General features: G+C 40.5%; 1 protein-coding gene across 2 annotated transcripts in view; it reads left to right on the top strand.

The window, feature by feature from the left end:
- The window catches only part of sorcs2 (sortilin-related VPS10 domain containing receptor 2), a 445,201-nt gene that overhangs the window by 211,447 nt on the left and 207,740 nt on the right, over positions 1–26,014 (top strand). For both annotated transcript variants that reach the window (XM_061961136.2, XM_061961135.2), the window contains exon 3: positions 21,460–21,559. In XM_061961136.2, the coding sequence (XP_061817120.1) occupies positions 21,460–21,559 (100 nt within the window). The remainder of the gene's footprint in view (positions 1–21,459; positions 21,560–26,014) is intronic.

The raw sequence follows: 26,014 nt of genomic DNA, 5'->3' as shown, positions 1-26,014 counted from the left end.
TCCCCTGACTACTTACGTCGACATCACATTGACAAAGTGTGCAGAAGCCATGGAATGAGTCTCGACTGCTTTTCGTTATAAATTCGTTCTCTTTTATCCATTCAGAATTAAACGAGGTCTTGCGTTTTGGCATGATGCTAACTTTCTGTCAATGTCATGCCGCAACAGCACATGGACCCTTGTTTACTTTTTTAACCAATGATAAGCAGATTTGTATCCGACACAGCTCTTAGCCAATCATTTGATACGTTACTGCGTTGGGGGCATTTTTTACGGTCTTTGATTGGCTATCGCGCTGCAGCCCAGCAAAGATGAAAAAACTCCGCTCTTCAAGCCTAGTGCCTCAAAGATGAGGACAAATACGTGTCCGGCTTGATGCTGCGCCGGACGCCGGACAGGGCATTAAAAATCCGGACTGTCCGGCCTAAATCCGGACACCTGGTCACCCTACCCACCTTGCTCCCAGTGGGACCTGCACTGGTGTATGAATGTGCAGGACTCCTTGGAAAAGTACTTTCTTAATCTTAATGTGTCTTTCCTGGGTAAATAAAGGTTAAACAAATAAAATAAATAAACACAGAATGTGAGTGTGAATGTTGTCTGTCTATCTGTGTTGGCCCTGCGATGATGTGGCGACTTGTCCAGGGTGTACCCCGCCTTCCGCCCGATTGTAGCTGAGATAGGCTCCAGCGCCCCCCGCCACCCCGAAGGGAATAAGTGGTAGAAAATGGATGGATGTTACATAATGATTAATTAAGGAATTCAGGATAAATCATATCATACACTGTTTTTTTTCCCTCCCATATACCTTGCACATTTTAATTTGTCTAATGTATGGACATTGATTAAGTTATTTGCTCAATCTACTTTACATAGTAGTTTTATTCCATATATTGACATGTGGAGAATATTATTTTTTCCCTGAAGTCGTACTACCGTATTTTCCGCACCATAAGCCGCCCTGGGTTATAAGCCGCGCCTTCAATGAACGGCATATTTCAAAACTTTGTCCACCTATAAGCCGCCCCGTGTTGTAAGCCGCATCTAACTGCGCTAAAGGAATGTCAAAAAAACAGTCGGATAGGTCAGTCAAACTTTAATAATATATTAAAAACCAGCGTGATGTGGGCGCGCATGGAGTCGTATATCAACATGGACGGAGCTGCGTGAAAAAAGCCACCCGGCCTCTTCGCGTAAACTTACCTTAACCACTCGCTCATCTTTTCTTCATCCATCCATCCCTTCGAGTTAGCTTTTATGATGACGCCGGCTGGAAAGGTCTCTTTTGGCAAGGTCTTCCTTTTGAATATCACCATGGGTGGAAGTTTCTGGCCATTAGCATGGCAAGCTAGAACCACAGTGAAGGATGACTTCTCATTCCCTGTGGTGCGAATATTCACCGTACGTGCTCCCGTTGTATCCACAGTGCGGTTCACAGGAATATCAAAAGTCAGTGGAACCTCGTCCATGTTGATAATGTTCTCTTGCCGGATCTTTTTTTCAGCTATCTTGTTTTTACAATATGCACGGAAAGTAGCCAGCTTTTCTTGAAAGTCTTTAGGCAGTTGCTGTGAAATAGTAGTCCGTGTGCGGATGGAGAGATTGCGTCTTTTCATGAACCGGAAACCTGTCGCTTAGTAGGAGCCATTTTGTGGTCTTTACAGATGTAAACACACAAAGGAAATTAAACGTAATATCCGCGCGCTTCTTCTTCTTCTACCGGGGCGGGTGGTTGCTTACAGTAGAAGAAGAAGCGCTTCCTGTTCTATGGGGGCGGGTGCTTACCTTGGCGTAGAAGAAGAAGCACTTCCTCTTCTACGGGGAAAAAAGATGGCGGCTGTTTACCGTAGTTGCGAGACCGAAACTTTATGAAAATGAATCTTAATATTAATCCATATATAAAGCGCACCGGGTTATAAGCCGCACTGTCAGCTTTTGAGTAAATTTGTGGTTTTTAGGTGCGGCTAATAGTGCGGAAAATACGGTACTCCTCTCTTATTAAAAAAAATATTTATCGTGTTTTGACATATTATTACAGGTATTAGCAAGTCTTTGCCTGAAATAAAGTTAAAAACACGCACGCAAGTATATTTGTGTAATTAATGTAATGCATGAATTAAATTATCCATATTTATTAATGACCAGCTTCCTGGTTTTCTATGATAGCTCCCTACTAAGATCTAAACAACAAGTGCCGAATATCATTTGCAAACTAAGAAATTACTGGTCATATTGCAGGTGATCTTCTTAGACGGTGTGCGCAATTGATAACAAATTCAAAAGTGGCGCAGCCACCCTATTAATATAAGGTTTTTGCGTGTACTACAGGCTGTCACCATGGAGACACTCATTTCCCTCGACATCCATAGCCTGCTTCAACCCATGGCATTTTGTTATCTTGTAAACCATGCAGTAGACAACTGTAAATTGTGCCACCTTTTTCTGGGCTACTAGAAGCACTCCTCCTGTGCGATTTACACAACAGAACCTACTTTTAAGCACGCTACAGATCGCCGGTGCGATCGTTTTTGGCACAATATCGGCACTAACAGCAGAAGTGTATTGGAATGATCCAGAAGTAGGAAAATGCGTTGTTGCAATAAGTGTTTTTTGTATATAGAAGATATAATAATACAGTAATAATACAGACCTCCTTATATGGAAAAAATGTAAGCAGATGTTTTAGTGTCTGCTGGCTCCAAATCAGCAGCTGAGGTCATCCAGCAGCCCAAATATGTAATATATGAATACATCTACTGATATTAGTTTTAACAGTCCAAATATGTCGACACGGACAAGGAAGAGTCTTTCTCTCCATCATCTGTCATTGCACCGCAACCGCCTCCTTTTCACAACCATGTTTGCGTAACTGTACCAGTTTGCTTGTGCTTTTTAAACGTGCGAGATATTGATGCAAAAACAGTGGCAGCAAACACTCTTTGAACATCAAAGTCAGTCTTGATCAATCACATTGTGAGCGCTAAATGATTACATTTGCATCTCCTCCTCCACGTAATCTGGGTGTTCTATGGAGGTTAATTTCAGTCTTTAATACCAAAGCTTTTTTTCCCACACTGAATTTATGTAACTGAATTTTGTGCATTTGAGTTTTTTTTAAACAATATTTTACTTACTTTATCAAATTATGCTGACAATGCATGTCTTTAAATAATTCAGTTTGTTAAAATACAATGTTGTAAAATTAAGTTCATAAGAATTCAGTGCAAAAGAAGTCAGTGCAGAAATATTAATTGCTTCAAAACTCAAGAGTAACTTCCAGTAAATTAAGGCTGAAGCAATCAATGGCGTCTCAGAACCAGCCAATGAGGTGTCAAGTTGGCAGTCACGTGACACGGGTCTTGCAAAGGAGCATCAATGAGGCAGTTTATGCATCACTACACAGGTTAACCTCCATACCTTCTCATAATCTGCATATATTCTGCAAATATAGTACATGGAGGAAAACATGCAAAATGGACAGCTACCGTATTTTCCGGACTATGAGACACACTTAAAATCATTTTTCCCCCTCAAAACTCGACAGTGCGTCTTATAACCCGGTGCGCCTAATGTACGGAATAAATCTGGTTTTGCTTACCAAACTCAAAGCAACTTTATTTGGTATATGGTGTAATGATAAGTGTGACCAGGAGATGGCAGTCAAACATAAGAAATATGTGTAGGCTGCACTATGCTGGCAATATGACTCAAGTAAACAACACCAACATTTTATATATTCCATTGAGAATATAGAACATTACACACGGCGCTCAAAAATCTATCAAAAATGTTTTAGTATGACTTTGGTAAGCTATGAAGCCGCACCGCTTGATGGATTGTCGGCGCATTAAACATACCAATATTATTATGGTATGTGTATAAGGTAAGACATATTATCTGGCATTTTGTTTCGCAATATTATGCAAAAGCAACTTTTCTTACCTTCTGGTACCTGCTGATCTGTATTTTGGATCTGCATATGTCCTGAAAAACTGTGCGCGTCCGGCTTTGTAGTCCGTAACGGCACCGTAGTCGATAAGCTTCTTCTTTTTCTCTATCTTCTTGTTATGGGACTTTCATCCTCCGCTGTTGCCATTTCTAATATAAAGTAATGTAAAGTTCTTACTTATATCTGTCAGTAAACTCGCCATGAAAGTGCTAAAACATACCGGTGTAGTGAGTTTACATAATTCACCCCGAGGAACTTTAGTTATTAGAGAGTTCCGGTCGGACGGTTTTTCACGGGACATATTTCCGGCCTTGTTGTTTCAGGATGAGGAGATGCTGCTCCGTTATTGATTTAAGTGAAGTCCGAATGGCATTAAAACAGTTAGCTCCATCTTTTGACACTTCTTCCACTCTCGTCCTTGCACGCTACACCGCTACACAAAGATGACGGGGAGAAGACGCTGCCGAAGGTGAGCCACGTAAATAAGACCACCCACAAAACGGTCAGAAAGCGGCTTGAAGATGATCTGTAAAACATAATCTATGCAACATTTTGACCAAGAACCACCATTACATGTTATGTAAACCACAAGGAAGTGTTTTCAATTTAGAAGAAAAAAAAAATATATATATATGACTCTTTGAATGCGCCCTATAATCCGGTGCGCCTTTTATATGAAAAAAGATCGGAAATAGACCCTTTCATCAGCAGTGCAATTTATAATCCGGTGTGCTCTATTTGAAAATACGGTATATTGCTCATTTAAGAGTTGCAGTCCTCAGTGCTCAGGCTTTGTGGATCAGATTTGTGTGTGCAATCAAGTTTGCAAGTGTTTTAATACACACAGATCAGGTATAAAATGTTTATTGTTGTTGAAATAATATTGTGTAAAGCGGTGCCATATTGACAGTGAAACCAGCAGCAATCAGCGTTTGCTGATGAGTCTCTGCACATCCTGTCCAGCTCGCTTTAGCTGACAAATTGCTTTGTCGCAGGATTCTCCACGGGAATGCTCATGGGACGCACGCCCGACCTTTGACACTGGGGCACCTGTGGGCGTCTGAGGGAGCTGACAGGCGGCACTTTGTGGGTTTGAAGGGTCAAAGGGCCGTGATGGATTATTTGGGCTCTCTGTGTGCAATATTAACAGTTTGGAAAATTTGTCACGCTAAATCGTACACTCAGTGAAACTGCCCAAAGCAATAACTTAGTTTGTATTTGTAGGAAACGCACCTTTGTTCTTTCAACACTGTTCCTAATTGCCTTTTGTTGTGTTTAAAGACACTATATGTAATGATTTGATTGCAATGTAACAGCTTTCACATCATGTTGATGTGATATTTACATGTGATGAGTGCTGTCCTTAATTTAAAATCATTTTGTTGTTCCCCACTTCGAGTTGTGGTCCAAATATTTTGAAAGACACGTTAGCATTATTTTAACACAAACTCCAAAGTTCTATAATCATTCAACCGAGTCAATGACTTATGAGCAATTAGTGGCTAAGATCTTTTGCTTGATGGTGGCCATGTTTTTTGTCTAATCCTGCTCATATACAATTGACTTGTTGGTTCCTTAAAAGTGGAGCTGAATAACTGCAAAGAATAATGGCACAAGCAGTACAGTAGGGGTTCATGTTTTATGGCGTCATTAAGGGTAGAATCGTGTTCTAGTGTTCATGGCAACGCAGGATCACTGGCTATTTCTGGACCCACCAGGATGCCTCTTATGATGTTTGTTTAAATAAGACAAAATAAGCAAATTAATGAGATTAAGTTCCTTTGTTTGTACAGTAAGCTACATTATGTTGATGCTACAGTATTACATCGCCCATTACTGTATGTTTTTCGCACACTTCAATTGTTAGATTCCCAGAATAGCTCAGCGTCCGTTTATATCTAATTAGCCAAATGCAATGTGCCTCCGAATCGCTAAGGGCCAATTTTGGTAATATCTTCTTGTTTAGTTTTGTGACTAGAAGATTTGTGTAGGGGTGTATATTGTTAGGATATTGGTATTCATCGGTACCCTTATCAGTACAATATGTACCGTATTTTTCAAACTATAAGGCGCACTTAAAATTCTTTAATTTTCTCAAAATAAGTGCGCCTTATAACCCGGTGCACCTAATGTACGGTATAATTTTGGTTGTGCTTACCAACCTCGAAGCTATTTTATTTGGCACATGGTGTGATGATAAGTGTGACCAGTAGATGGCAGTCACACAAGAGATACGTGTAGACTACAATATGACTCAAGTACACAACACCAACATTTTATATGTTCCATTGAAAATATAGAACATTACACACGGCACTCAAAAATCTATCAAAATGTTTTAGTATGACTTTGGTAAGCTATGAAGCTCCACCGCTTGATGGATTGTACTGAGCTTCAACATACGATTATTCTTATAGTGTGTGCATAAGGTAAGACTTATTATCTGGCGTTTTGTTTCGCAATATTGTGCAAAAGCAACTTTTCTTACCTTCTGGTACCTGTTGATGTGTATTTGGGATCTGCATAAGTCCTGAAAATTTGCGCGCGTTCGCCTTTGTAATCCGTGTCGACCCCATAGTCGACCCCCAAACTTCTTCTTTTTCTCTATCTTCTTGTTATGGGACATTCATCCTCCGCTGTTGCCATTTCTAATATAAAGTAGTGTAGAGTTCTTACTTATATCTGTTAGTAAATTTGCCATGAAAGCATCAAAACATACCGGTGTAGTGAGTTTACATTATTCACCCAAGGAATTTTAATTATTAGAGGTTTTTCACGGGACACATTTCCGGCTTTGTTATTGCACTAGTCAGCCACGGATGAGGAGATGCTGCTCCGTTATTGATTTAAGTAAAGTCTGAATGTCATTAAAACAGTTAGCTCCATCTTTTGACACTTCTTCCACTCCCGTCCTTGCACGCTACACCGCTACAACAAAGATGACGGAGAAAAGACGCTGCCGAAGGTGAGCCACGTAAATAAGACCGCCCACAAAACGGTGCATCCAGAAGCGATTGTCAGAAAGCGGCTTGAAGATGATCTGTAAAACATAATCAATGCAACATTTTGACCAAAGAACCTCCATGTTATGTAGACCAAAAAGCAGTGTTTTCAATTTAGAAAAAAAGAATAATAACATGACCCCTTTAATGCGCCCTATAAACTGGTGCGCCTTTTGTATGAAAATAGACCTGACTCGACCCGCTCATCGGCAGTGCGCCTTATAATCCGGTGCGCCCTATGGTCCGGAAAATACGGTTATTCGTGTAAATAAAGATAAGAAAATATTCATTTTAATTAACATTTTAATTAGCACAAGAGGTTGTACACCACCAACATCATGTAACATCTCACAGCAGGGAAGTATTTTATCAACACCTGCTTTTTAAGTCTTAGACAATTGAACTATGGATGCAGTGCAGTTGGCACAGGGGTTAGTGCATGTGCCTCACAATACAAAGGTCCTGAGTAGTCCTGAGTTCAATCCCGGGCTCGGGATCTTTCTGTGTGGAGTTTGCATGTTCTCTCCGTGACTGCGTGGGTTCCCTCTGAGTTCTCCGGCTTCCTCCCACCTCCAAAAACATGCACCTGGGAATAGGTTGATTGGCAACCCTAAATTGGCCCTAGTGTGTGAATGTGAGTGTGAATGTTGTCTGTCTATCTGTGTTGGCCCTGCGATGAGGTGGCGACTTGTCCAGCGCCCGAATGCAGCTGAGATAGGCCCCAGCACCCCCCGTGACCCCAAAAGGGACAAGCGGTAGAAAATGGATGGATGCAGTGCCAGGTGCAAGGCAGTTGCATCATCTTCTTGTAAAGAGCACACAGATCCATCACTGTCTTTCTATTACTTGCAATTACACTCAGCTGGAAAATATATTCATGTATGGCATTCATATGCAGAGCACAGACCTTTTACATAATACATCCAATATGAATAAATACAATCAATTGGTATGTTAATTGTGTGTGCATTTAAACAAGGTTTGTTTGATGCGCGATGGAGTGACGTCAGAGGGCGACTAGAGATCTGTCAGGGGATGCTATCTTGCTTTAGAGCAACTTTATGGATTATTGTATAACTTCATCTTTTTACATTTTTGAGTGGATTAATATTGGCCTGTGGATTACTGGATCGCTGAGAGGACGTTTGATGACACAAACTCTTAGCAGCGTGTGTTACTTTGAGGGACTTTTATGGATGAAATATTGTTATGTTACAAACTTTTGTGTGGTGTTGCTTCCTTATTTGTGATTATTCCAAGATGAATATCAGATCCTACCCATGATTTTTTTCATGTGTTGGAGCGTAACCTAAGTAAATCACCAAAAATGATTCCCGGGCGCGGGACCGCTGCTGCCCACTGCTCCCCTCACCTCCCAGGGGGTGATCAAAGGGGATGGGTCAAATGCAGAGGACAAATTTCACCACACCTAGTGTGTGCGTGACAATCAATGGTACTTAAAAAAAAAAAAAAAAAATGCAGCAGGGCGTGCGTGTCATAATTATGACAGTCAGATGGATTAAATAAATACAGATAGCCATGTATCATTTGTCCAGAATCTTAACGGTCCTCCTGGATCGACCCAATTAGGAACCGGTACCATAAAATACATGTATGCCGTACACATCCCTAGAAGTGAGCGCTAAATCCTAACAGCTAAGCTTACTGAACATCCATCCATTCATCCATTTTCTACTGCTTGTCCCTTTCTTGGTCGCGGGGGGTGCTGGAGCCTATCTCAGCTGCATTCGAGCAATAGGCAGGGTACACCCTGGACAAGTCGCCAGCTCATCGCAGGGCCAACACAGATAGATAGACAACATTCACACACTGAACATACTAATAGCTAATGGTGCGTTACAGTTGTACTGGGAAGTCGGAATTTCTGAGTTCCGAATCGGAAATTTCAACTGGAACAACCCCTGAGGTTGCATACCTTACTCGAAAAATTGGAGAGCTCTCACCACCCCCGAGTTGAGGGATGGCTGCTCAAAATGCAAACAATAATACAAACTTTTGCAAATAGCACTTCAGACTATTTTTTGTAGCACTGAATCAGCAATATTTGATGTGTTTTTGGACGTGCATACATGATATTAGGGATGTAACGGTATCAAATCTCACGGTTCGATATTATCACGGTGTTAAGGCCACAGTGCGATATTATTGCGGTATGTGTCCCAAAAAAAAATAAGGTTGGTTAAGAATCTGATTTTTTTTGCCCTCAAGTGACACAAATCAGATGTTTTGCTCCAAAGTGCTTCAAATCTAATCTTTTTCGCATCAGATTTAGGACGCACCAGGAGGTAGTCCTGAATCCAATTGAAATCTAATCTTTTCAAATGTGACTTCATGTGTCTTTTTTGTCAGCTTTGGGCGAGCTAAGTCATTTGTGTGCACCAGAAAGACGCATTCACCAGCGGAAGTAGATACTTCATCACAACATCCGGTTTTGGTGAGCAAAGTCTATTTGAGACGACCACATTTTCGGTGCATCACCTGTCAATAGTGCTTAAATAATATTCTATATGTAATATATGAATATATATTTAGACTCTGAAGAAACAGCGATTGTTAAAAGACCGGAAATTATGCCCGAGTCCAGCTGGAATAGGCTTCAGCTCCCCGGGACATCAAGAGACGAGCGGTAGAAAAATAGATGAAAGGATTGAATATACATCAAGTAGCTTTTTAGTTTGCTTGAATTTCCTGAATTGAAAATTTTTTTTTTGGGTGGCTTGGAACCGCTCGAAACGAAAGTGGCGCGCTTCGCTTTGCAGAATGCAGACTTTCTTACCTCTGCCAAAGAGGTTATTGTTGTGTACGAAGAAGGGAAGGAGGCGACAACCAAGGCAGAACTGCGGTTTACAAGGTTTATTTAAACCTTTGATGATTACGTGGCGACCCTAAGTGAATGGGTGTAGGCTATGTGTATAATTAATAGTGTAAATGTTACCAGAGGTTGTTGTCTGTGAGTGTTGGATGTATCCTTCGTCGAATCAAGGGGGGTCAAGGCGAAGAGGCAGTCCGTAAACAGGCAAGGGGTCGAGGGTAGGAGCTAGGCAGTGTAGTCCGTGTTCGAGCAGGGATTGAGGATCGAGGAAGGCAGTCAGGAATCCGGGTGGATGTCGAGAGGCAAACACGATCACGGATGACAGGGAAGTCACTGCGGGAGACACAAGGGACATGAACAAGGGAGACGCGGAGAGAGCAAAGAGAAGGCGAGTGAAGCACAGGAGAGGGAATGCCAGACGTGATGCTTACTGGGAAGATGAGCGACGTTCTGGCAAAGGTTCCTCGGGTCCGCTGGTCTTTATGCCGCTCCCTCTCATCAGGTCCAGGTGTGCTGATTAGTGATTGTCTGCAGGATTGTTGCTGCGTGGGCATGCTGCGCTCAGCGCGAGCAGGGGCATGTCTGAGCGCGCTGCCAGTGGAGGTGCCGGCAGCTCCAGCTGCCAGGGAAACGCAGGTTTGTCTGTCTCTCAGCAACTTAACTCAACCAGTTATGGACGGATCTAATGTCCAAAAAACAATTCCTTTTATCTACAACGAGTACAGACACACTTCACTTCCTGCTTAAGGCGTTCAATGCCGCCACCTTGCCGGTGTTCTGGCTAAGCGGTCCCGTGCTGCGCAGAGGATTCTGGGTGATGTAGTTTATTTACAGACCCGGCCAACGCTGAAACACCAGAAAAAACTACAGTCATCAAGTTTTCGTATTATTATTGTGAAGACTTTGAAACCGAAATACTGCAATATTTATAATACTGTTACATCCTTAATGGTAATGTTACTGTCGTGTGAATACATTTTTTTCTTGTGCTTTATGTGACAGGATGTACATTTAGTTACTTAGAATACAGTGATTGTAAGTAGCAGAGTAAGCTCTTGAGTTGTATTACTATGTCATTTTATATTCGCAACTTAAAAATGTGTATTATTAATGGCAACAGTAAAGCACCGTTATTTGTATTATATGGAGCTAATGTTATTATAATGCCAGCATTAATAAGAGCCATTGTAGTACTGGACGGCTCCAGCAGGGGGTGCGTTGTGCTGGGAGCTACACTAGACACCTGACTTGCAGTCATTACAGACGTGAGCAGAACCAAGTTTTGTCCTCGTATCTATATAACTCAAACATCTCCCTTCTCAGGTACAAGTGTCTTTATGTAAATAGTTTTACCCCTGAATGTATCTTTATAGTGTTTAAACATGTTTGAAAGAGTATATTTTTATGATATGTGTATTTTCAGTCGACAAGGCTTTATACATGACCAAGCTAATGCTAAAGCTAATTGCACTGCCAATGTCGAAGCGGATGCTAACTGCATCAACAGTATTAAATATATAGAAAGGTACTGTGCGTAGTTAATTATTAAAGGCCTACTGAAACCCACTACTACCGACCATGCAGTCTGATAGTTTATATATCAATCATGAAATCTTAACATTGCAACACATGCCAATACGGCCGGGTTAGCTTACTAAAGTGCAATTTTAAATTTTGCGCGAAATATCCTGCTGAAAACGTCTCGGTATGATGACGTCAGTGCGTGACGTCACGGATTGTAGAGGACATTTTGGGACAGCATGGTGGCCAGCTATTAAGTCGTCTGTTTTCATCGCAAAATTCCACAGTATTCTGGACATCTGTGTTGGTGAATCTTTTGCAATTTGTTCAATGAACAATGGAGACAGCAAAGAAGAAAGCTGTAGGTGGGAAGCGGTGTATTGCGGGCGGCTTCAGCAACACAAACACGGCCGGTGTTTCATTGTTTACATTCCCGAAAGATGACAATCAAGCTTTACCATTGGCCTGTGGAGAACTGGGACAACAGAGACTCTTACCAGGAGGACTTTGAGTTGTATACGCAGACACGATACCGTGAGTACGCTTCCAAACATTTGATCGCTTGCCCGTACGGGCGTGCCGCTATGTGCATGTCACATACGTAACTTTGGGGACTTTGGGGAAATATATGTGCTTTATGAACTTTGGGGAGGTGAACGGTACTTTGGGCTGTGGGATTGAGTGTGTTGTGCAAGTGTTTGAGTTGTATTGGCTGGTTATATGGACGGGAGGGGGGAGGTGTTTGTTATGCAGGATTAATTTGTGGCATATTAAATATAAGCCTGGTTGTGTTGTGGCTAATAGAGTATATATATGTCTTGTGTTTATTTACTGTTTTAGTAATTCCCAGCTGAATATCAGATCCCACCCGCCTCTCACAGCATCTTCCCTATCTGAATCGCTCCCACTGCCCTCTAGTCCTTCACTCTCACTTTCCTCATCCACGAATCTTTCATCCTCGGTCAAATTAATGGGGAAATCGTCGCTTTCTCGGTCCGAATCGCTCTCGCTGCTGGTGGCCATGATTGTAAACAATGTGCGGATGTTAGGAGCTCCACAACCTGTGACGTCACGCTGCTCGTCTGCTACTTCCGGTACAGGCAAGGCTTTTTTATCAGCAACCAAAAGTTGCAAACTTTATCGTCAATGTTCTCTACTAAATCCTTTCAGCAAAAATATGGCAATATCGCGAAATGATCAAGTATGACACATAGAATGGACCTGTTATCCCCGTTTAAATAAGAAAATCGCATGTCAGTAGGCCTTTAAACTGTGTATATTGCTGCTGAAATGTGTATTTACTACAGTTTCTGGGACTAATTTGGTGTAGTTTGTTTAATATTAAGGAATGATAAGTGACTTTTGTTACTAAAACAATATAGGCTTACAGTTTTGGGTGAACCTTTGTATTTACTTGTTGAGACATCTTCAAATACTGTTACACTAAGGTAAAGTCTATTAGTGAGAAGAACAGGAAAACCTACTCGATTATTTGAATGAAAAATCCGTATGATAATACTGGAGTGCATTTTATGTTTGTTGCAATACTGTGTACTTGTACATGTTTGGTGTTTGATTTATGGCAGTCATTACAGACATGAGCAAAACAAAGTTGTGTCCTCGCATCTGTATAACTCAAACATCTCCCTTCTCAGGGTGATTACATTTACAGTGTTTTTCGGCCCATAGGGCGCACCATATTAAAAGGGCGGGTCTAGTCAGGTCTATGTTCATACAAAAGGCGCACCGGATTATAAGGCGCAATAAAGGGGTCTTTTTTTTTCTTCTAAATTTAAAACACTATCTTGTGGTCTACATAACATGTAATGGTGTTTTTTGGTGAAAGTTTTGCAAAGATTATGTTTTACAGATCATTTTCAAGTAGCTTTTTTTCGCTTCAGGATGTGTCGTTTTGTGGACGGTCTTATTTACGTGGCTCACCTTCGGCAGCGTCTTTTCTCCGTCATCTTTGTTGTAGCGTTGTAGCATGCAGGGACGGGAGTGGAAGAAGTGTCAAAAGATGGAGCTAACTGTTTTAATGACTTTCAGACTTTACGTAAATAAATAACGGAGCAGCATCTCCTCATCCGTGGCTCAATAATGCAACATCAACGCCGGAAATGTGTCCCGTGACAAAACCGTCCGACCGGAACCCTCTATTAACTTAAGTTCCATGGGTGAATTATGTAAATCCACTACAGTTTTTAGCGCTTTGATAGCTAGTCTACTGACAAATATACCGTATTTTTCGGACTATAAGTCGCTACGGAGTATAAGTCGCACCGGCCGAAAATGCACAATAAAGAAGAAGAAAAAACATATATACGTCGCACTGGAGTATAAGTCGCATTTTTGGGAGAAATGTATTTGATAAAAGCCAACACCAAGAATAGACATTTGAAAGGCAATTCAAAATAAATAAAGAATAGTGAACAACAGGCTGAATAAGTGTACGTTATATGACACATAAATAACCAACTGAGAACGTGCCTGGTATGTTAACGTAACATATTATGGTAAGAGTCATTCAAATAAATATAACATATAGAACATGCTATACGTTTACCAAACAATCTGTCACTCCCGATCGCTAAATCCCATGAAATCTTCCTCCTCGGTGTCGCTCCTGGTATGCGCCCCGCTAGCGTCCATTCTTTCTGCTGCTCGATCGCCATTTTCTGGTGCATATTTCACTATGTCCAGCTTGTAATCTGCATTATATGATTTCCTTTTCGGTGCCGTTTTAGTTCAGTCCTTCTCAGTTTTTATAAGTTACCGCGATTGTTGATGTGATCTATTTTAATAGCTCCGGCAGTAGCGTATAGCATATAGCAGTTAGCATTACAAAACCCACAATGCACTTCTGCCATGACCCGCCCCCGCCGAATTCTTATTGGTTGGCGTGTGAGTGACGATTGCTAACGTGTGTGTGACGATTGCGGACATTTGCTTCGTCGCTCACGCGAATGAGATAAATAATATTATTTGATATTTTACGGTAATATGTTAATAATTTCACACATAAGTCGCTCCGGAGTATACGTCACACCCACGGCCAAACTATGAAAAAAACGTCGACTTATAGTCCGAAAAATACGGTAAGTAAGAACTTTACGCTACTTTATATTAGAAATGGCAACAGCGGAAGATGATTGCCACATAAGAAGATAGAGAAAAAGAAAAAGCTTATGACTGCGGTGTCGGCACAGACTACAATTGCGGACGCGCGCACATTTTCAAGACGTATGCAGATCCCAAATAAACATCAGCAGGTACCAGAAGGTAAAAAAAGTTGGTTTCGCATAATATGTCTGCTAATAGGTGCCATTTTGCGGTCCTTATACACGCGCCTTAATAATACTCTGTGGAAATCGCTTCCTAGCGGTCCCACTGACAGACACTTCACCGGAGCCAGGCGTGCAAATTGAAAAAAGTTTTTAATGCACATATATTTTATTCCAAGTCTTTCTTCCGCAGTACGTGACTTTTCAGTCACGTCCATATCCTCTCTCCCCTCCTGCTCCCGGCCGCTTACTGTTAAAGACAACAGATGATTAGATTAACACGTACCACCTGTGAATTCTAATCACCTGCCAGCTGTGTGTCGCCGTCAGCCCATGCCCCGCCCCTATCCAATGGTGCTTGTCCTCAGCACCATAGACAGAGGCTCTTTGCTCCTGCAGGCGCGCTGGCCACATCTCCCTCCACATACTCCTATGTTAAAAGCGCCGACAATCCATCAAGCGGTGCGGCTTCATAGCTTACCAAAGTCGTACTAAAAACATTTTGACATATTTTTGATTTTTTGTAATGTTCTATATTCTCAACGGAACATATAAAGTTTTGGTGTTGTTTACTGCCATCATATTGCCGTCTACAAATATCTCTTATGTATGACTGCCATTTACTTGGTGCAATGGTGTCTGCATCCACCGTGTGTAAAAGTTGCAGAAGCAGGGCACATTTTTTCCGTAAGCCCTATAATCAGATAAGGGAAGGGCAAGAATAGCTTTTGTGCATTAGGCCATTTTGGTTTCTGACCTGGTAACTGGAACGTTCATCCCTCGGCTGTGACGTCATTGCCAGCTCCGACTTCCAACTTCCGAGGGTGATGCAATGCACCATAAGTGTTAGTAGACATGCTAATAGCTAGTGTTACTAGACATGTCACAGTGGCCTACTGGACATGTTAATAGCTAAGTGTTACTGGTAGAAGCTGGATAGAGAGAAAGCTTTCTTACCAGCCGTGGCTATAACATTTTACATAAAGTGTATAAAAAGACATTTTGACTGCTCCAGTGGGGCCTTTAGTCTCCTCCAGTAATTAGTGGGGGTTTTCAAATTTAAATGTAGCTACAGCAGGGTCTCTGGAAACAAATATTTTGGCTGCAAGCAATGTCTTCTACTAGGGAATCAACAGCCAAGTTGCTCCTTTTATTTGTCTTCCCACGTGTCAAAACTGCCACGTTCACAACGTACGCAAACGAGCCAAATGCTCAGTGCGAAGCGAGAGGCGGCGAAGATTGCTCACTTCATTGCGGAACGGCAAGCAAACGAATTTCTCGCTTGTTGAATTCAAGTGCAAAAGAGTTGCGGGTATGTTGATCAACACTCTGTTTCAACACTCTATTTTATGTTTAATTAGTGGATTTTGTATCTTTTTTTGTGGAAGATGTCCTGGTGTCATTCATCCTAGTACTTCATTAAACCCCACTGGCGGCGTCCTACTTGTCTTTTTCGGGTGTTGTTGTCTTTTCACCCCAATGAGAACATTACAGTGTGAATCAGTGCCTGTCGTCTCTTCAAAACATGTCTAAATTTCTCGGTGTTCAAAGAAAGGGAGAGAAAAGGAGGCAGTCTTGACACATTATTGCACAACTTTTTGCCATTTTTTCCCCCTTTCCCTCTTTGTGTCCTCGGCTAGATTTTCATCTGTTTTAGGCTCTTGAAGAAACAATTCTCTATATAATAATGATAATAGTAATGGCATAAAAATGGTGGAACACGACAATCAAAGGAGTGCATTTGTGCCTCACTGGTTTCTTCTTGCATGCATTTGTTTTTGCATTTTAAGCACGTTTAAAGAACGAGCTCCAAACCTTGCCAAAAAAATGCCCATACTGCACCTACCATAACAATTTTCTTGCAATCATCTTTATTAGTCTTATTATGCTGATATTGTTCAATACCTGCATTGTGACATCCATTTTTGTGTTGTAATTCCATCCAAAACAACAAAAACTGGGTTTTTTATGTGGAAATGTTGCTCCTTAAATCGACTTTTGGGGAAATCAATATGCCGTTTTGCTGATCATCTTCTATGTAGACTGAGAAAACATTCTTGAATGGTCGCATTATCCTTTTTGTTTGCTTTGTCTATAGCAGACCTGGGCAAAATAAGGCCCGCGGGCCTCATGCGGCCCGTTAAGATTTTCAATTGTAATTTTTTTAGACCTTTAACACCAAAACTTTAGCCGCCATTATGATGTGCATTGATGTTTTTAAATGACCGTAAGTCTTGAACTATAGAAAGTATTTCAATGGTTGAAATCTGCGCTCTTGAGTGTTATACGAGTTATTACGGTAATCTACGTCACAGCACCTCGGACGAGGAACAAAGCAGAGTGGGGGGGTTTGTTTTCGGAGTAGCCAGCCCGAAACGCATGTGTCAGAAACAGATGCAGAAGCAGATTTTTACAACAAATTTCTGCCTAAAAGTGACTTATATCATATTGTTGGTGTTTATTACACGTTGCATTCATATTTTGCTGTTTCTTTTTAACATTTTTGTTGTGTTTTGCTAGATTGTAAAAGATACACGACTATCGAGGAGCTGGTCTGAGAAGTAAAAGACGAGCGATGTTCATATGTTGTTAATATTCAGTGTTTTATTGTTCATAGTTAATATTGTAAATCCCACTTTCTTTATTATCATGCACATTTTAGGTCTCCCATTCAGTAAAAAAAAACTGTAAAATTCTATTCCAATTTTTTGAGGTGGTCTGTCATAACGTTTGTAGAACTCTATCTGAAATTGTGACTTTTGGTATTAGTGTTCCTGAAAAAAGGCGACCCAAACACACATACTGTACAGCAGATTTTTACAGCTAAATGTGTATATATTATGTATACACACATACACCTTGGCCCCAACAGACACATTTTTTCTCTCAATGTGGCCCCCGAGTCAAAATATTTGCCCAGCTCTGGTCTATAGTTAATGTTGAGTTTTTTCATCTGCCATTCTTCCTTTTTAGACTTGACTTTCTGAAAAATGCATCATATCTTTTTTTGTTTTGATTATTGTCACTTTAAGCCTTTTTTTATTGGATTCAAATTTGTTTTATATTAAATTTGATCATTTTAAGAATTATATGTTTTGTTACTAATATATTCCAGATATGATCAACTAATAACGCCACTAAGCGTGCTTCTTTTTCCCCAATGACTGGTTTTGCTCTTGTTTCTTTTCCCAAAATGACTTTCTTCTGGCCTGTGATTGACTGAAATGTCCTTACAGTGAATCGTTATTGTGCCACCTGTTGCTCTGTCATGCACTTAACCCCATGTGAGCGCTGTCGGGATGGTGAAATAAAAGCTGCGGCTGTTGTACGCAAGAGTTTTATTTAGCTGTGGTTGACGTCCTGCTGTGCAAAAGACTCCAATCCTCTCATCCTTAACTGCGCTGACGTGCTAGCTCATCGTTTTCTTTCATCAAGGCTTCTCCTGGCTCGCAGGCTCCCTCGAGTTAAGAGGCAGCCCACAGCTACGTGAAAACTGCACCATCTCCTCGTCTTGCTGCACAAAAACACGCTTTGGAAGAATAGCTAAGGAAATCGCAACACACTGACATTATCCTACGGATGCTTCAGTTTAGGCTAATCCAAGCCAATCTGTATTTGTTGACTCAGTTCAGCCAAGAGAGACTCCCGTCTTTTTTTTGGTATTGTTTCTTCTTTTGTTACAGATGTTCCACAGTGAAATGCAGGTTAAGTCATAAACCCCTTTCCTGGGGGCTGCTCGGTTGTGTCTGTGTTGTTATGGAAATTGCTCAATACAGTAGAACCTGTTTAGATTCGTGTCGACGTACGCAGTGGTAGACATTATAGCACATTAACGTGTGACTAGAGTGCTGCTGTGGTATGACCACCATGACTACAAAGCTTTTAGACAAGGGAAAATATTTATTTGGTTGGCAAAAATTATGATAAATTAAGTACACTTTCTTAGTTGCTGGAGTAGAATCTAGGTCAGGCCTGGGCAATTATTTTGCCTCAGGGGGCCAAATTTTGAGAAAAAAAATGTGCCCGGGGGCCGCCATATCAATTTTTAGGAGCACTAATACAAAACCTCACAATGTCTGAATGCTAAAAACATTATGGTTAAAAAACGGAATGGAATTTTTTTCCCCCCTGAATAAGACACCCAGAATGTACATGAAAATAAAGAATGTGGGATTTACAATATTACCTATGAACGATAAAACACTGAATATTGACAACATATGAACGTCACACCTAACGTCACAATCAAGCGAAACACAACAAAAATGTAACAAACACAGCAAAATATGAATGCGAAGGGTAAAAAAACCCCACCTACAATCTGATATATCACTAATCTTTAGAACTGTGTTGTAAAAATCTCCTTCCGCGTCTGTCCCTGACACCCGCATTTCAGGCTGACACTGTTGAAACGCTCCCCACCCACACTGCTTGGTGCCTTGTCTGAGCTGCTGTGACTTAGATGACCATAGTAACTAATTAGATTACAATAGTAACTAATTATATTACCATAGTGACTAGTATATCATGTACAGGTGCAGATTCCAACGATTGAAATACTTTGTATAGTTCAGGACTTACGGTCATTTGAAAACATCACTGCACATCATAATGGCAGCTAGAGTTTCCATCTTAAAGATCTAAAAAAATATATTTGGGAATGCCCAGCGGGCCAGATTGAAAACCTTAACGGACGGGCCTCAATTTTCCCAGGTCTGATCTGTGTGGTGTTAGGGTCTGTGGGACCCGTTTTTATTTTTTATTAAAAGAAAAATGATACAATTAATTAATTTTTCAAACTGAGACTCACTGACTTTGGCTCATTTTCTGTGAAGAACATATATCAGAATACATATTTAATGACCACACACCATACACCCCCCTACACATTTCTATTACAAATAAGATGCCCGGGTCCGCTAATAGAAGTGTGGAAATTGATGTTCTGTGTACCACACGCAACGGGACTGATTGTTGACACATGTCCACGTAACCAGAAAAACAGAAGACATAATACATAATGTTGGATAGAGAGAATACACAAGCCCTTTATTTATTAAATCACAATTATTGAAATTCAACGATTTGGTGCATTTGCAAACAGCTAAAATTATGTACAAAGCAAACTATTACCTGCTACCCAGAATGTACAACAATTATTCACAACAAAAGAGGAGAAATATAACCTTAGAGGAAAATGTAATGTAAAACATTTGTATGCTCGTACAACACTTAAAACATTTAGCATATCTGCATGTGGAATTAAATTATGGAATGGAATAACCAAAGAAATCAAACAAAGCACCAATATGATTCAGTTTAAGAGACTGTTGAAACTACAAATGTTCACAAAGTACACAGAACAAGAATTATGATGAATATCTTGAACCCTTTTTTTTTTTTTTTTTTTTTTTTTTTTTATTGAGACAAAGATTATTTATGTATTTAATATTTTTTTGCTTACTATGGTATATTATTTATTTATTATTTATTTGTTTCATTGTTCTGTTACAGAGAACAAGGAAATAGGATAAAGTTGCTGTGGTATGAAAAGGGGTAGGATTAAACAAGCTCTGCTTCTTCCTACTCCTTTTCGGACATGCTTTAAGGAAACAACTGGAATTGTAGCGTCCTGGAAGAGTTAATGCTGCAAGGGGTTCTGGGTATTTGTTTTGTTGTGTTTATGTTGTGTTACGGTGCGGATGTTCTCTCAAAATGTGTTTGTCATTCTTGCTTGGTGTGGGTTCACAGTGTGGCACATATTTGTAACAGTGTTAAAGTTGTTTATACAGCCACCCTCAGTGTGACCTGTATGGCTGTTGACCAAGTATGAGTGGCATTCACTTGTGTGTGTGAAAAGCCGTACATATGAATGTGATTGGGCTGGCACGCAAAGGCAGTGCCTTTAAGGTTTATTGGCGCTCTGTACACAGCGGCGTTTTAAAAAGTCATGAATTTTACTTTTTAAAACCGATACCGATAATTTCCGATATTACATTTTAAAGCATTTATCGGCCAATAATATCGGCAGTCCGATTTTATCGGACATCTCTATTTACAATATATAACAAATCCCATTACCATGTACAATATTACAGTATATAACAACTGCAGCAAAAAAAGGGCAGTATAGAATGGAAATCAAAAATCTAAATTTGAAAAGTAAATCGTTTCAGTGTGGAAAAAAATTGTAATCAGAGGGGGAAGTTACCCTATGATGCGGAGACAGGAGACAGCATGCAGGAAAAACTGTATTTCAATAAAGATGAAACAAAAACTAATGCAGCTTGTATTGCACAAAAAAAAATAGTGCAACATGGAAGTGCACAGGAATTTGGTAAGCTAAACAAAGCATGAACAAACAATCGCACACATGCAACACAAACCGTTTGTAAATGATCCAGCGCTGACTGGGAAGCGAGGCCTATGAAGCCCTCTGATTAGTGATCAGAGGCAGGTGTATTCAATCAGTGCTATACTGACTGCCGAGGCAGGGGAAGAGCTCTGAAATTAAGCAAACTCAAAGGCACAGGAAAACAACACAAAATCCAACCTGCAGGCAGGTCTTGACAGGAGGTCTCCAAATAAAAATCTGCTTAGGACCCCCAGTTTAGTCTGGGGCAGCCTCGACATGTCATGAACAATTTTGTAAAAGAAGTCACTAATGCGACAACCTTTGTCTAGTTTGACAGCTACGACTTAGTCCTTCAAAACCATAGAGTACAAATCACTGACTAAGCAGCACAGAAAAGTGGACATGTCTAAAGTAAGCAGCACAGAAAGTGGACAATGGACAAAAAAATATCTGTGTTGGTCTTTTTTGAGCAGAATGATTTGGGCTTTAAGAGGTGAAAACTGTTTCTGTTTCAGATCCAGCGACTACGGCACCACCTACACGAAGCTCAACTTGGTGCCAGGGACCACCATTGTGGTGACCAGCTTCTACATCTGCCCCACCAACAAGAAGAAGGTAAAACATGTCTCTTATTTTTATTGTGCAGGTAACAAACATGAACGTATGACTTGACTGCTCACATTTGCTGTGATAGTCTTTCGGACATTGCTGTCATCATACGGGTATTATTAATGCTGATAGGGCTGTTTTTGTGCCTATTGGCTGTCGTCTCTCTCCCTGTCGCTAAACCCCTCTGCCCTGTTTTCTCTCTCTATCCACCCTCTGTCCTTCTACTGCCGGGGTGTCAAAGTCAAAGCCCGCGGGCCAAATGAATTATCCATGGCCCCCGGGATGATATTTGATTAGTATTAGAACTGGCCCGCAGGCACACACCAATACTCCATCAGTGTTGGCGATAGGCATTTTCAAAAAGGGATCCCAGGAACCTCATGAAAATGGGGTCCCACAGTAAATGTTTGGGGTCACACTTTTTTTTTTTAACCGTTTTGAAAACAAATGATAAATGTATGCATTATCGTATTATATCTTACATTCTATATTGTGTTTTGGAAAAAGGTTGTCATAAACGTTACTTAATTCATTTAAAAAAATTATACAAACCCCGTTTCCATATGAGTTGGGAAATTGTGTTAGATGTAAATATAAACGGAATACAATGATTTGCAAATCATTTTCAACCCATATTCAGTTGAATATGCTACAAAGACAACATATTTGATGTTCAAACTGATAAACTTATTTTTTTTGCAAATAATCATTAACTTTAGAATTTGATGCCAGCAACACGTGACAAAGAAGTTGGGAAAGGTGGCAATAAATACTGATAAAGTTGAGGAATGCTCATCAAACACTTATTTGGAACATCCCACAGGTGAACAGGCAAATTGGGAACAGGTGGGTGCCATGATTGGGTATAAAAGTAGATTCCATGAAATGCTCAGTCATTCACAAACAAGGATGGGGCGAGGGTCACCACTTTGTCAACAAATGCGTGAACAAATTGTTGAACAGTTTAAGAAAAACCTTTCTCAACCAGCTATTGCAAGGAATTTAGGGATTTCACCATCTACGGTCCGTAATATCATCAAAGGGTTCAGAGAATCTGGAGAAATCACTGCACGTAAGCAGCTAAGCCCGTGACCTTCGATCCCTCAGGCTGTACTGCATCAACAAGCGACATCAGTGTGTAAAGGATATCACCACATGGGCTCAGGAACACTTCAGAAACCCACTGTCAGTAACTACAGTTGGTCGCTACATCTGTAAGTGCAAGTTAAAACTCTCCTATGCAAGGCGAAAACCGTTTATCAACAACACCCAGAAACTCCGTCGGCTTCGCTGGGCCTGAGCTCATCTAAGATGGACTGATACGAAGTGGAAAAGTGTTCTGTGGTCTGACGAGTCCACATTTCAAATTGTTTTTGGAAACTGTGGACGTTGTGACCAAAGAGGAAAAGAGGAAAAGAACCATCCGGATTGTTATAGGCGCAAAGTTGAAAAGCCAGCATCTTATGGGGGTGTATTAGTGCCCAAGACATGGGTAACTTACACATCTGTGAAGGCGCCATTAATGCTGAAAGGTACATACAGGTTTTGGAGCAACGTTACCATGGACGCCCCTACTTATTTCAGCAAGACAATGCCAAGCCACGTGTTACATCAACGTGGTTTCATAGTAAAAGAGTGCGGGTACTAGACTGGCCTGCCTGTAATCCAGACCTGTCTCCCATTGAAAATGTGTGCCGCATTATGACGCCTAAAATACCACAACGGAGACCCCCAGACTGTTGAACAACTTAAGCTGTACATCAAGCAAGAATGGGAAAGAATTCCACCTGAGACGCTTAAAAGATGTGTCTCCTCAGTTCCCAAACGTTTACTGAGTGTTGTTAAAAGGAAAAGCCATGTAACACAGTGGTGAACATGCCCTTTCCCAACTACTTTGGCACGTGTTGCAGCCATGACATTCTAAGTTAATTATTATTTGCAAAAAAAAAAATAAAGTTTATGACTTTGAGCATCAAGTATCTTGTCTTTGTAGTGCATTCAATTGAATATGGGTTGAAAAGGATTTGCAAATCATTGTATTCCGTTTATATTTACATCTCATATGTAAACTCATATGGAAACGGGGTTTGTACAAAATAAAACGCATTTTTATGCATATGTAAATGTATTCAGTTATAAACATTCATTCACTTTCTTCTTTCCTTCATGGATCTAAACTTTACCGCAGCCGGTATTTTTTTCTATATTTTTGGGGGAATATTTTTAGAATGTGTTTGTTCTATTTTTGGCCAAAGTAAGACAAAGAAAACAATCTGAAGTTGTCTTTATGTTTTAGTTATAATGCCATGATTTTAATAATCCGGCCAGACAAGTGCACAGATTTTTCTCCATGCGGCCACTGAGCCAAAATTTGTTTGACATCTCTGGTCTACTGTCTCCCTATCTCAACCCAAATAAAAAAAATAAATGAAATTTTAAAAAAAATTAAAAAAACGTATAATAATAATTCACCCCTATGCAATATCCTACCCTCATACCCTACTGTGCAATATTACCCTTCGAGTGCAATACGTCCGACACTGATTGTTATTTATTACTCCGGTACTCTTGTCTTGTGCTGTATATTGTACAGTATTTTGTATTTCTATAGTGTTTTGTATATTGTACAGGATTGCTTATCATTTTTATTGGATAGTAGTCTGTTTATTTCAATTGTTAGTTTTTTCTTTATAACCTGTTGTGTAATTTATTTTTACTCCATATTTGTTCCCACTACCGCACCTTAAGTTGCAGTCCTTAATCTCCTTAATAATGACAATAAAGTCCATTCTATTCTATTCTTTTCTATTCAACTGGTCGAGGCAGACAACCACCCCACAGAGTCTGGGTTCTGTTAGGTTGTTTTTTTTGTATGAAGAGTTTTTCCTTGCACAAGTTGGGGTTCCGTTAGTTCTATTTATTGCATGAGGAACCTGGTTCTAGACCTGCTGCCCTTTTGATGTAGCTTCTGTTTTTAATTGGTGCTATGTAAATAAAATGTATTTAATTGAATTTCTTTTTTTCTTCTTGTAATTTTCTACTTCAAAGTCATTTGCAGCTGCATCTCCAGCTTTTTAATTATTGATTTCCCCCTTGATGTGTTTGTAATCCACTGCCTTCAGCTACAAGAAGCACATTTCAATCCGCTCAGCGTCTTGTGAACTCTTGTGAGTTTCCCACCAGGCGGGCAGCAGATAAGCCACGTGATTCAGTGGTTGACTTGGCTCTTTTCCTAATTGTCTGATGTCATCTACACCAGCTTCTGATCTTGAGAGAGATGCACTTTTATCGCTTTCTGCGATGAAAGTGTTGCTGTAGTGCATTTCTGATAACCATAGATGTGTCAGTTTGCCATGCCATTAACAGGGCAGGGAAAAAGGGGGAAAATGCATAGTGAGAGAGTAGAATACAGATATATGCAAAAGTAAGCTGCACGTTATTTCACTACTCAAACACACAGCAGGAAAGGTGTTTGTGTCTGAATGCCTTTTTTGTGCGTGTGGCATGTGTGTGTGTACCAGTTTTTATTTGTGACGATAGAATTAGATAAATAGCAACTCTTCTATTCTATCAACCACTGAGTCTCCTCTACGGTGCTTGGTCGACAAACGCAAAAATAACTGCAGGAGTCCCTAATTAGCATCAAGCACTGTGACTGTAAGCAACCTCCCAATGCAGGTTATTTTTTTCCAACTCCAGATATGGTTGTCGTCTTTTGACCCGACTACAATCTTATCGATTGGAAAATAGATGGTCACAATTTTGTTGGAAGTAGAAAAAAACTATTTTTATACAGCATATACAGTGTAAACATGACATATATATATATATAATTATTAGATATGAAAGTCAAATATAAATAAACATAGAAAGTCTAACTACAGTGAATGCTCCAATTAACACCTTTATTCAATGTTTAAGTTAAAGTTAAAGTTAAAGTACCAATGATTGTCACACACACACTAGATGTGGTGAAAGTTGTCCTCTGCATTTGACCCATCCCCTTTAACACCCCCTGGGAGGTGAAGGGAGCAGTGGGCAGCAGCGGTGGCCGCACCCGGGAATAATGTTTGGTGATTTAACCCCCAATTCCAACCCTTGATGCTGAGTGCCAAGCAGGGAGGTAATGGGTCCCATTTTTATAGTCTTTTGTATGACTCGGCCGGAGTTTGAACTCACAACCTACCGATCTCAGGGCGGACACTCTAACCACTATAGGCCACTGAGAATCAATCAATCAAAGTTTATTTATTGCCTTGTCTCAAGGGTCTCAAAGGGCTGCACACGCCACAATGACATCCCTCGGGCGACCGGTGCAATGGATGCTGAGTGGATCTAGTTAATAATGTGAGAGTCCAGTTCCATAGTGGGGCCAGCAGGGGATCATCTTGCATGGAGACAAGTCAGCAGCGCAGAGACGTCCCCAACTGTTGCAAAGAGGAGTGGTCCACCCGGGTCCTA

This window comes from Nerophis lumbriciformis, linkage group LG05 (assembly GCF_033978685.3).
Source record: "Nerophis lumbriciformis linkage group LG05, RoL_Nlum_v2.1, whole genome shotgun sequence".
Lineage (NCBI taxonomy): Eukaryota > Metazoa > Chordata > Actinopteri > Syngnathiformes > Syngnathidae > Nerophis > Nerophis lumbriciformis.
This window is presented reverse-complemented; position numbering and strand designations above follow the sequence as displayed.